Raw genomic sequence first — 13155 nt, 5'->3', positions numbered from 1 at the left:
TTTGAAAAAACAATAAAATAATGAGTGCAGAAGTACTCAGTAAATGGCAAGAGGCTTTATACATAAAATATAAGTTATCAGTGGATACATGTATATGTATAACGATTCACTTTGCTGTACACCTGAAACTAACACAACATTGTAAATCAACTATACTCCAATAAAATTTTTTTTTAAAGTTGTCAATTTTCTAGCAGTGTTCTTGATGTAGAAATAAGTGCATCATGTTTCTTCACCTAAATATATTTCACTAAAAGATGAAAACAGGAAAAAAATAGTGTACTAAAAAAGATTCATTTAAAGGTGGATTATTTAGATAATTCAAAAAAACAAGAACCATAGGTTAAACGATAAAATTAAATATCCTACACATTAAAAGTGAAAAGATATAGTGTGTCCATTTTATTTTTTCTCTATTACAAAAAATTAGATTTATGTGTGGATTTTCCCCCAACTTAATTTGAATAGCTTCAAACCTATAAAAAATTTAAACTGTATACAGTGAACAACCTTATGTCTTTCATCTAGATTTCCTAATTATTAATTTTGCCTAATTTTGTCACATTTGTCTCCCCAATTATTAACATCTTGCCACACTTATTTTATTTTAACTTATCGCCACATCTCTTTCTCTTTCTCATGCTGGGCTCTCTGCCTTTCTTTCCCATTTGAAAGTAAATTGCAGACAGAATGACACTTCACTTCAAGAACCTCAGCAAATATCTCCTAAGAACTAGGACATTCTACATAACCATGATATAACACTCCAGATATTTAACATTGGTACCATAACACAATCTAATACAAAGCCACATTTCCCAATTGCCTCAAATTTCCCAATTGTCCATTTAAGCCGCTTTTTCATTCTTTGATCCAGGTTCCAAACAACATTCACACATACAGTTTAGTTATCATGTATCTGTATTATAGAACTGCTCTACTACTTTTACTTTCATGATATAGTTGGAACCTCCATAGCCATGCATTCAACCATCCATGGATTCAACCAACTGTGGATCAAAAATATTCCCCCCAATTCCAGAAATTTCCAAAAAGCAAAACTTGAATTTGCCACGTACTGGTGACTGTTTACATAGTGCTTGCATCGTGTTTACAATTATTTACACAGCATTTACATTGTATTTGGTATTATAAGTAATCTAGAGATGATTTTAAATATGCAGGAGGATGTACATAGGTAATATGCAAATGCTACACTTTTATATAAGGGACTTGAGCATCTGCAGATTTTGGTATCTGAGGGGTTGTTGGAACCAATCCTGCACTGATACCAACAGACATCTGCACTGCTTTGTTTAAGAGTCCAGAGCAGGTTTTTTTTGTTGTTGTTGTTGTTTTAGATATTACTTTTATTTATTTATTTGGTGGCACCAGGTCTTAGTTGCCCCTCACCAGCTCCTTAGTTGTGGCATGTGAACTCTTAGTTGCGGCATGCATGTGGGATCTAGTTCCCTGGCCAGGGATGGAACCCGGGCCCCCTGCATTGGGAGCACAGAGTCTTAACCACTGCACCACCAGGGAAGTCCCCAGAGCAGTTATTTTGTGCAATGTCCTACAATCAGATTTGTCTGATTGTTTTCTCATGATGAGATTTAGGTTAAACATTCTTGGCAATTTGGCAGGTGATGTATCCTCCAGTGCATCAGATCAGAAGGTACAGGTCTCCATTGTAAGATAACTCCATTATAAGATTTTTTTTAAAGACAAAAACTCATTCATTTTACATATAACATTAGCTTTGGGTTAATATAACCCCTCTTTACAAGTGTCCACAGAAGGTGGGAGCAGGGTGGAAAAGACACTGGCATGAGAACTGAGGTTTAGTGCCAATTTGGTCAGTAATTAATTGTGGGGTCCCTAGGTAAAAATCTTAAAATCTTCATCCATTAAAGAGAGAGAGAAAGAGAGGGAGGGAGAGAGAGAGAGAGAGAGAGAGAGAGAGGAATGAGCCAGAAGATTTCTAAAGATCCTTTGAGTTCTAATATTCTATGACTATGAATCAACTTGTAATAGAGACAGAGGTGGGTTTGGGAGACTCTGCTCCCAATGCAGGGGGCCTGGGTTCCATCCCTGGCCAGGGAACTAGATCCCACATGCATGCTGCAACTAAGAGTTCACATGCCACAACTAAGGAGCTGGTGAGGGGCAACTAAGAGCACCAGCTCGGCCACATACCAGCTATGTGAACACGGACAAGCCATTTAATCTCTCTAAGGCTTGCAGAGATTTACCTCAGCGAATGCAGAAAGATTAAGGGATTATTGCATGTCAAAGTGCATTATAAACCATAAAAAAAACTACCTAACTGGCGGGTATTATAATATCCAGTTTTTCTCTTTTTGCTCTAATTAGTTAATGAGAAAGCAACCTAAAGTGACACAGACCTCATCAACTTTAAAACTAGGAAATGCCAGTGTTGTGTGTCATAATCTAGTCATGGAATTTACAGAATAGTTTTATTCCATAAATGCTTATGCTTTGATGATTAATAATAGTGCCTAAAGTTACTCACTTGTACAGGCTAGTCCCGCCGAAGACGATTGTCATTGTTCTTGGAATCCTAAATTTTGAGGGGGACAAAACAGTGAACACAGTGTATGAGAACGGTAACAAGCACTTACAAACTAAATTCCTTATTTAGTAATCAGTTTTGTGTTGAGCCATCAGGACCCCCGGAGAGGATGGCAAACTGAGGCCAGTGCAGAAGTGAAGTTGTCCTGCTTTTCCAGTGAGATGGGCAGCCCTAGAATAGACTAATTCTCTTGAGCAAAGGCATGTTTTCCCGAGACAGCTAGTGGGACTTGTCACACAGGCCAGCCCTATTATATTCTTATAACCCTTTATACTCTTTATATTAACCGCCCCAGCGTTTCTTTCCGGCCTTCCAACGGAACTCGGGGAACCTAGTTAGTTCGTGCACAGTGGCCACATTTTTTCGATTATTCAGCAGAACCGATAAAGTATTTCCCTGGAAGAGGTTTAGGGCGCGCACACGCCCCTTGGTTTGCGTTGAGTGACGCGCGCACTATCTATGCCGAGAGTGCCCAGCGCACTGCTGTTGCTCAAGACTCGAGACACTTCCAGAAAATGGCTAACGAAGCGGTGGGGAACCGCGGCACGGCGGACGTTGGTGCCGTTGAACGCGCCTGACCTCCCAGTCCACGCAAGGCGGGGGGGTGGGGGGGGTGGTCGCACCGCCCAGGTGGCAGCGTCCGGCTCCGCAGCGCGCGCTGGGCGCCATCCCCCGCCTCCCGCCAGTGCGCACGCGCGCCCCTCATCCGGGTGCTGGTTGAGGCTGCAGGTTGCGCCGGGGTGGCGGACAGGGGGCGGGGCTAGTGGCTCATTGTGCGCAGCGCTGTGCGGCGCCGGCGGCCGGCGAGGCCTGAGTTGAAGTTGGAGCTGCTGCCGCCGCCCTGCAGATCACTCGCTGCCTAGGCAGCGCGCTGTTCTTCTAAGATGGCTGCCGCTACCGGTGCTGTGGCAGCCTCGGCCGCCTCAGGTCAGGCGGAAGGTAAAAAGATCACTGATCTGCGGGTCATCGATCTCAAGTCCGAGCTGAAACGGCGGAACCTGGACATCACCGGAGTCAAGACTGTGCTCGTTTCCCGACTCAAGCAGGTGAGGCCCGGCTAGGTCCGGGAAGGCGAGCTTAGGCCGCGCCTCGGAGCCCCCACTTCCGCCGCAGCCCCCGTCCGCTCGCAGCCGCCGGGGCCCGCGGGGCGGCGAGGTGGGGAGGTCCCGGGCGGCGCCCGCGCGCGCGGGAGGGCGAGGACCCTCTCGCGGCGCCCCCGCCCCCGCGCGCCGGGCCTGGCCTGCGAGGGGCCCGCGAGCCGCCCGGGACCGGCCGCCGCAGCCCAGCGTACCCCTGCCTCCCCCGGGACGTCTCTGCCAGGCTGCGGCCGGCCGGCGCGGCCTCCCAAGGGCGATCGTGGAGACCCGGGAGGCGCTCGGTCCCCAGCCTTTAGCGATGGTGAGCGCGTGCATTTCTTGGCCTCGTAGGGACTGGTTACTTTGGTGACTTCTGCGAAGTTACCATTTAATTGTGTCCAACCGTTTCCTCCCCATATTGGGGGGTAATTGGTAGTGGGAGTTGATGGGTGGGTAAGAGAAAGGGTTTGTTTTCCGCTGGGTTTTCAGTTTTTGCATTAGCGCAATAATCTTTTTCTTCCCTGATTATCTTTCTGGTTTGAGTGAGCGTTGGAATTGTAGTAGAGGAGAAATAAGTTTGTACTATAGAAATTAGGAAAGCTCCTTTTAGTTCTTTACTTTCGTAGCTAGCAACTTTGCTGCAATCGAGAATATTTAGACTTTTGTTCAGTATGATAATATGTGTTAATTTTCTCGACTGGGTAATATGTAAAACTCCATGTGATTTTGATACCTAATGATATTTCCTCCTGAAAGTTTCTCTCACTCGTGTAGTTTAATTGCTCCTTTGTGAGGTTGGTTTATGAAATGACTGGCAATTCTAATGTCTTGAGGCTTGAGGTTTGCTAATTTTTTTTTCATTTCGTTTTTTAAAATAAGTTTAGATAGACTGTGTAGCATATTAACTTCTCTTTCTAATGTAGGCTATTGAAGAGGAAGGAGGCGATCCAGATAATATTGAATTAACTGTTTCAACTGATACTCCAAACAAGAAACCAACCAAAGGCAAAGGTTGTTACGAGTTATAAACATATTTTAAAATATATTTTGGTTATATAACTTGCCTCTGCTCTTGTGCCACTTGCCCTGTTTATATAGTGCTACTCTTTGCTATTTCCCTCTGGCACTCTGCCTTGTTGGGTCAAGGAAGAAAAGTTACTGTTGCCAGGCTTTGGGTGACCAGTAGCCCTTAAGATTTGGCTGAAGCTGACCTGAAAGTGAGACCAGTTCTTTCTTGCTTCTGAAAAAATTACAAAGTCAAGTTCCATAATATTTCTTCCTTCATAGTGTGAAGACCTGAAGAATAAAATATGGTTTAATACATGTCTACCTTGCCCCACAATTGGCAGAGTATTGATGGAATTCCTACCAAATCTTTCACCTTGGCTCCTTGCTGTTTTCTCTAGTATATTAAAATTTTATAACCTTTGTGTTTAGTATTTTGTGTGATTTGGTGAACTTAATTTTGCATTTATGCCATTAAACATTCTAATTTTCAGTGAAATTCAAAAAGACCTTTACCAATCATACTAACAAGGTAGGGAAAAAATCCATGACTAATTAGCGTAAAAATAAAAAGTTTTAAGTTATAGGGATATGTTAATGATTTCGATTTTATAACTTTTAAAGTAGGCCAGAATATATTTCTAGGATATGGTGATTTAATGAATAGGTAAAGGTTGTTTTAAATTAACATTTTAACAATATAAATGGGACTTAGATATATTTGAAAGGTTCTGGTAAGTGAAATACTTACTTGAATAATTACGGATTTCTCCCTCAGTCCTATAAGGACAATGTCAGAGGGTGGGCATGATGTGGGTATCTGGATCCTGGTACCTACATACAAGTTCCATGCAGCTGCAGCATTTTAAAAACCAAACACTCTTTACTGCTTTAAGTGATCCTAAATGCTACTCTCTGCTGTAGACCAGATTGATGGAACTAGAGTAAAATGGTTGAATGGATTAACCTTGAAAAGAAGGAAATAGTCAAGTTTGATCTTAAGCAATCTGCATGAGTATTGGGACCAGGCACATCCTAATGCCATCTCACTGAGAGTTTTTGTAGGTTTGCAAGAGCGCCCTATTTGTGCCAAAGGAAATTGAAAAGGGCAAAGAAGCATTTTCTGGATGGGATGGGAATGGCAGAGGTAGAAATGGTGTTTAGAGGAGTAACAAAGTTATCTTGAAAATCTGTGGCTTTTAATGTAATTCTTAACTCAGTGTATCACTTTGAGAGATGCATTTCCCTGTGTTAGAGAAGCTTGTGTTGAGAAGCCTCTGCTGACAAACTCAGAGGCAATTTCAAAATGAGGAAGCATAAAAAATTCAGAAATAAGTACATCAGGAATTAACCATGTTTCTTATTGTGATTTCTTATAATGATTTTGATTCATGTCATTTATTTAGCATATTGTGGTAGTTTGATAGATGTTATGTATTAATCATGGTCCCAAATTTATATTTAAGTTGATTACTGATTTTAGCATGTAAAGTAAATCTCATTTGATTTATTCGTTCTCACCTACTTTTAATTTCTCTGTGTATCCCTTTCTTTTTTAGTCATTAGGAACTTCACTCATCCTACCTTTAGCAATAAATTCAGCAATATACCGTTTTAAGAAGTTTTTCAGTATACATATGTATATGTGTATGTATGTATGTGTGTGTATATATATATATATATATATATAAAAGTATGTTAATTTTTTCCTCTTATATGGATTATAAGGATACTTGAAATTTATTTTTTCCATAACTCTGATGTTAAGGTATCTTGTAGTATTTAGTCAGGAGTCGTAACATTAATTGTGTGTCTGCAGCACACTACAACTGAGTACTTCATGAGACTCATTCTGGGACATGTGTGACAAATAGCTCTTGTCTCCTTGAGTTCCATTTATCATTGTTCTGAAAATCCTGTGAATGAGAAAGAACATAATGTAAATCCCAAACTAAGAACCTAGTTTGAATTAATTTACAATTAAGATGCTTATAAGTAAGATTATTTTAAATTTTAAATTAAGTTTAAAAATAATTTTTAGACATCAAATTTGAATAGGGAAACTTTTAAAAATATTAATAATTAACAGATTTTTAAAACTAAGGATTCAAGAAATTAAATAGTATTGTAATATGATGTTCTTTTTGCCACATCTTGTTTCACTTAGCAGTATCTATCTTAAAAGTAATTGCATCTCAGTCATACTACTTTTCCTTCAATGGGTATACTTCCTTTTTATAAAATTGGAAAATTTACTAGACCATCTGTAAGGGTCTCTTAATTCTGAAATTTAATAATTATATGTAGCTAGGAGCCAGAAGAAAAATTCTTTTTTTAGCTAAAATAGATGTATAAGGAAGGAACAGGAAAACTCATAGGTCCTCAGTCAGTATGGATATCTTTAGCTGGGAATACTAGAAAAGGATAAGAATAAAGAAAGGGATTACTTAGAGGCAGTCATGTAGACAACAGCAAGACACCACATTTAATAGCTTGTTAGGCAAAATAAATAATTCTTATGATGATGTGGCTTAATGTAGCAATAAAATTAAATGATGTTGAATGATAAGGCAAGAGAAGCTTCATGGGTCTTGAAAAGTTACTTAGGTGAAATATTAAGTTCGTTCTCTTATAAGTGCAGGGTCACTATTTCTCAAACAATTTTTTTGTGTTAAAATGATTATGTTTTGACAGATTAGAGGAAAAGGAATCTGCATTCTTAAGTATATTGTAGAATATTTTTAAAAATGCTGTTATTACAAGCACAAAGTCACAAACTTATAACAAATGTTGATAATGTTATAGCGGGTCCTAATATTTATGGTTAACATATTTGTAAAATCTATTTGCATAGAGGTAGTGGGGTGAAATTTTAAGCTTAGATTGGTTCTCACTTCTGAGTCTTTTCACATTCTCTTTGCTATGAAATTTTTAATAAGTAACCTAGAAGAGCGCTTCACCAGTGAGAGTTACTGTCATCATTTGGGTGTGTGTTAAGAAAGCGGTTAAACAGGTAGAGCTAACTCCTCATTAGCTTCTTTTAGAGATTATAGATGTAAACTTTCTTTCGGTTCACCTGTAAACAGCATATCATTCTTTTGGATATTCAACCTTTCGAGTCACCTCTAAACTTCAGCCAAAGTTACTTTAAGTAGTTAATCAGTGCAATATTCAGAAGTATATGTAATCATTACTTACCGAATTGAAACTCACTTACAGTACTTGCAGGTTTAAAAAAGATTCAAACTGCTATATAAAATCTGTTTTGTTCCCACTATAGAAACAAGTATATTTTGGGGTTGCAGATTTATCCAAACATAATGCCTGATTATGTGTGGAAAGTACCACACTCAGTATAATTAATTACATGTTTACTGTGTAAAGCTTTCTAAAATTTGTATGCCAAATAAGAATATAGTAATCAACCACATAAAATGAATTTCATATAAATTAGTATCATAGTGCACTGTAATGCTTGCTCTTTTTTTAAACTGTTGTATGTTTGGATGTTAAGGAAACTTTAATCAGAACTGTGGCATTGAGAAACATTTTGGGGACAAAATTGTCATAAATCTTTTTTGGGTACCCACTGGGCTAGAAGCTTTGTGGGGGTGAGGACATAGTCTTTTATTTACATTAATCTCTGTAATGCCTAGCATATTGCTTGGCACATAACAGGTTTGTTGAATGAATACTGAGGGCCATATGATGACTTTCTTAACAACTGCTTTTAAAAATATTTCTTTTATTGCTTATTTTAATTGCATATTTCTTTGTAGGCAGCAGTCTATCAGAGATTAGTAGTCTTTACTATTTTCCAAACAGTTTTTCTTTTTAAGGTACTTTTCTCAACAGCACTAGTGGCTTCTCCTTAAACACTGATTGTGAAATGTACTTACTTTTAGAGTATGTGAATCATGGCACTCGCCTTTTATCCCTCACCAAGTTGTTGCTGTGTTGGAAAGCCTCATAACTTTTGCTGGAATATTGTCCAGCCTCAGAAGTTGTGTATGTCATTTTCATTTCACAAAATCAGGCCCTTTTACCTCGGCCATTAAAACCTGCATTTGACTTATGCAGTTGTATATGGTGGATTATGTTTATCATCAAAGCACTTTTGTACTTTTTTCAGCTATTTTATTGTGTCCAATATGGTGTGTGTCAAGGATCCTGGTGGGGAGATAGATAAAATTTTCTAGTACTTTATGACAGTGTCTTTCTCCCATGTCATTCATCCCCTAGGCATTTTGAATTAAGGACAGAAGACTTCAGACTTTTTCTTCTCTTTCATGAACTCATGTAAAATAAAGTGAGAATTGTCCAGGAGTTAGAGGAAAAAGCAGTCATTATTATCAGTTGGTGGCATCAGAAATGACTTTAATGAAGAGACTGAACAATGGCTTAGGGTTTAAGGCTGAAATTTGTTGATTTATTTAATCAACTATAAGTTAGTTCTCACACATTACAATAAAAGGGCCTCGGTGTGGTGCAATTCTGGGAGTTAACTATTCACACCATAAACTCCACAGCCCGAGTTAGCCTTATGTGGCAGTTCTGGTAACCTGGAATAGTAGTTTGTACTATGGCTTTACAGAATTGTTTTCCAGATTATAAAAGTGAAATGTTTTCATTTTAAAAATTAGATAATCCAGAAAAGTACAAAAAAGTGAAAATTGCCCGCAATTCCACCACTTGGATTTTATCACAGATAACATGATCTAAGGTATATATGTACACGTGCATGTACTCATAGGAGGTTTATGTTTAAGGTTTTTTTTTTTTTTTTTTTTTAACCTTGTCGAGAATTAATACCGGTTCATACCCACTCAAGGTGTTTTGTTTGAAGGTAGGTAGAACTTAAATTTTTTCTAGTCTGGAGAATCTGAAAACGGTAACCTTTTATATTCTTCTCCAACTTCTTCAGTCATGCTCAGTCTGCTCTACATTAGAGTCATTTGAGTTTTTAAAAATACAGATACCAGGCTCCTGCCCCCCAGAGAGTTGGTTTTGGTTACTGTGTTGGGGGCCCAGGAATCAGTATTTTCTAAAAGTTCCCCAGGTGATTCGCATGCAGCTAGGGTTAAGAACCACTGGCTGCTCTAGATTACTGCTTAAAACTTAGCATCATTTTCATTCATCTCTTTCTGCCTGTCAGTTTGCAATTAGTTCTCTGTTACAGTTTTCAAAACACTTTCACATGGCTTTATTTGATGCTCACAATAATGCTGAGCTAAGCAGTGCTATTTTCTTTTTATTGATAGGATAGAAAAGTAATCCGTTAAGAACTCAAGTTACATTCTTGCTGCCTTTTAAAGTCTTGTGCAAATGCTCACAAGTGTGTGTGGATGTTCAGTTTGGTTGTCTTTAGATGACACAGTTAAGAGATTTTTAAAAATATACATTTGGTGTGTTCCAGATTTATTTTATTATAATGAGTATGAAATATCTTTATGGTAGATTTTTTAAAAATAATAAAATGACCTATTGGATGACTGCTATGTTTAGGACAGTGTGCAGAGCCTTTTAGAAAACTGATTTCATTAGTGAAATACCATTTTAATAGAAGAGAGACTAAAACACATATGCAAATGGTTAACACAAGGCATAGTACGCGATTATTTTAAGATTTCATACAGTTGAGGAGAGGTTGTTGCTGGAAACATCAGTGTTGTTCAGTTTGGCCTGGTCTCTGAGTCTTCCTCCCTCTTATCCACAGAAATTTTATGACTGAACATTTTCTATGTTTCATAGCTTCTGTAAATGTTTAGGGGAAAAGTTACTCAGCCACAAAATTTTTTTAGCAAAATTACTTTAAAACCTACTTGTTAAGTGGATTTTTTGTTTCATTTTGTTTCTGGAGGTATTTCTGAACTTGAAAAGGAAAATTACCAAACCTTGTAAGGACCAGTTTACCTTTGAAGAAGAAAACCAAATTGCCATCCAAAATTCTTTATTGTTAATTCTGAAATACAAACATTCTGAAAATGAAGTTTTTTCTTAAGTTTGGTGGCAAAAGTGAGGCTACTTATAGTCTTGATTTATCCTAATTGATGTTAATATTCATATATTTCATTGCACAAGTGTTTCCGTGATTGATTGAGAGAAACTGTTCCAGAAGCCACTGGGAGGTTTAAATTAAAAAATGGTATAGACACTATTGTACTCTCTTAAAATCTGACAGTTCTGAAACATGTCTGACCCCAGTGGTTTCACTAAGGATTTGTGGACCCATAAAAACAATGCTGCATAATTAAGGAGGTATTCTAGTGTCGTCTTCCTTTGGTGTATACATTTTTACTTTACCATTTTACTTTTGACCCTAAAATCATTGCAGTGAAATTTCAAAATAACTATATGTTACTACTATGATAGTTTGAGATGTGATAAGTAATTTTGCTTCCAGTTTTTATTTTGCTATTCAGACTATCTTTACTACTCAGTTTATTTTCTAGTTTTGTTCCTCAGAGCATTAAAGTTAGGCTTCCGACTACATTGCACTTTCAGTTAGCTTCCTCATCCTGGTGGTGCTACTTTGCTTTGGACCAATTCCCATTTCTGTGGTATATGCCAGATTCCCTGAAGGACAAAAGATTCATTTATTAGTTTGTTGTAGGAGCTTTCATAGCACAGGCTTAAATGGGATATGGGGTATAAACGATTACTGACTGTACAAAAATGTGCCTAAGCTGGTGGTGCTTGTTGAATTAAGTGGGATTTGATTTTTCTTTTAAGTTATTTCTTATCTGTGACATCATAAAAGTTAGGAATCTGTCGATGTACTTTGTAACATCGTTAAAGTTGGAGTTTACAGTCCTTACTGACAGGATGGGGTTGCACATGGTGCTAGTTTGACTGGCATGTCACGTCTTACACCTTCGTCCCAGTGAGGGCTGATAGAAATTCTGAATAGAAATCCAGACCTTGTTTACTGCTAGCATCCAACCTATAACCTACACCATTATCAGTCAGGATATATATAATGCTTGAGTATCTGCTTATTATATAGCATTGTACTAGGTTCTGGGCTGGATGATGACCATCATAGCTTTTTAAGATGTGAATTATTTTTGTATGGTGGAGGGGTGATACTTTTTTTCATAAAGGAAGAAATTACAGTATAGTTTCTAATTCATCATGTGTAAACAAGTGCAGAGTTACAGATCATGAGAGGAGTCAAAAACTAGTGTGTGAAATGTCAGTTTTCTTAAATATTATGTACCTATCAGGTTATTATTAAAGTTTCATCACTGTATGTTTGAAAATCTCCTCCTTGTGGTTTTTATGCTTACAAGCTTATGACACATTGTGTCCAGTGCTTTCATGTGATACATCTGTTAAAAACAATAAGGGATAGCAAACTTGGACCTTTTTGTGTACCTCTGCCTCTTGTTGCCTGTTTGTCGTGGGGCAAGTTACGTAATTTCTGTGACTCTCACATTTTAAAATTTTATGGATGTGGCTTGTGGAGCCTGTGTTCATGCTAAAAGAGATAACATTTTTAACAACTGGCACATTGTAGCTCCTTGAACATCAATGGTTTTGTGGTTTTTGAGGAGTGGGAATAAGCCTGGGATTAAACTGAAGCGCTACCCTTACTAACTTTGTAATCTGATTAACTTTTCAGCATTAGTTTCCTGTTTTGTAAAATGGGGCTAGTTAAGAGGATAAAATAAATGCATTAATGCACATGAAGCATTTATCCTAGTGTCTCCACTGTGGAAGCTGCTTAAGCAGTGGTAGTGACTGCTGTTGTTGTTTTGGTTGATGTAGTGTAATTTGGTTTTCCTTTAAGTAAACTAAGGCAAGTGAAACTCACCATGGAATGTGCATAGTATATGTAGCTTGTCATTATGATGAGGGCTGCCATTTCAAAGATGGTATCTGTAAATTGAGTTAATTAACCACTGCTTACTAGAATAATGTCTTTTAAGTAGGTCATAGTAAGATGAAGTGGAAAGAATTTAAGACTGGAAAAGAGAAGCCTTGGCTTCCAGTTCTGACAATGCCATTTACTAGCTTTGGGCAAGCTGTATAACCTTGGGTTCATTTTCTCTTTTGTAAAATTGTGATTACCGGCTCTATGTACCATGGGGTGCTAGGAAAAATCAGTTGACCTTTTTTTCTAAGCGCTTTGCGGGACTTCCCTGGTGGCGCAGTGGTTAAGAATCCACCTGCCAATGCAGGGGACATGGGTTCGAGCCCTGGTCTGGGAAGATTCCCCCATACTGCAGAGCGGTTAGGCACGTGAGCCACAACTGCTGAGCCTGCACACCTAGAGCCCGCGCTCCGCAACAAGAGAAGCCACCGCAGTGAGAAGCCCGCACACTGCAACGAAGAGTAGCCCTCACTCGCCACAACTAGAGAAAGCCCGTGCACAGCAATGAAGACCCAAGGCAGCCAAAAATAAAATATAATAAAATAAATTAAAAAAAAAAAAAGCGCTTTGCAAATTGTAAATCATTTTATATTTGTAAAGAGTAA

The 13155-nt window shown here is 38.3% G+C and overlaps 1 protein-coding gene across 2 annotated transcripts in view; it reads left to right on the top strand.

Moving 5' to 3' along the window:
* The first annotated feature begins 3364 nt into the window (after nucleotides 1-3364).
* SLTM (SAFB like transcription modulator) overlaps nucleotides 3365-13155 on the top strand; it is a 43589-nt gene continuing 33798 nt past the window's right edge. For both annotated transcript variants that reach the window (XM_065871410.1, XM_065871409.1), the window contains exons 1-2: nucleotides 3365-3639; nucleotides 4593-4680. In XM_065871410.1, the coding sequence (XP_065727482.1) occupies nucleotides 3478-3639; nucleotides 4593-4680 (250 nt within the window). In that variant the 5' untranslated portion in view covers nucleotides 3365-3477. The remainder of the gene's footprint in view (nucleotides 3640-4592; nucleotides 4681-13155) is intronic.

This window comes from Phocoena phocoena, chromosome 2, assembly GCF_963924675.1.
Source record: "Phocoena phocoena chromosome 2, mPhoPho1.1, whole genome shotgun sequence".
Lineage (NCBI taxonomy): Eukaryota > Metazoa > Chordata > Mammalia > Artiodactyla > Phocoenidae > Phocoena > Phocoena phocoena.
The sequence above is the reverse complement of the archived record's forward strand: the minus strand, read 5'-3'. Positions and strand labels throughout refer to the sequence as shown.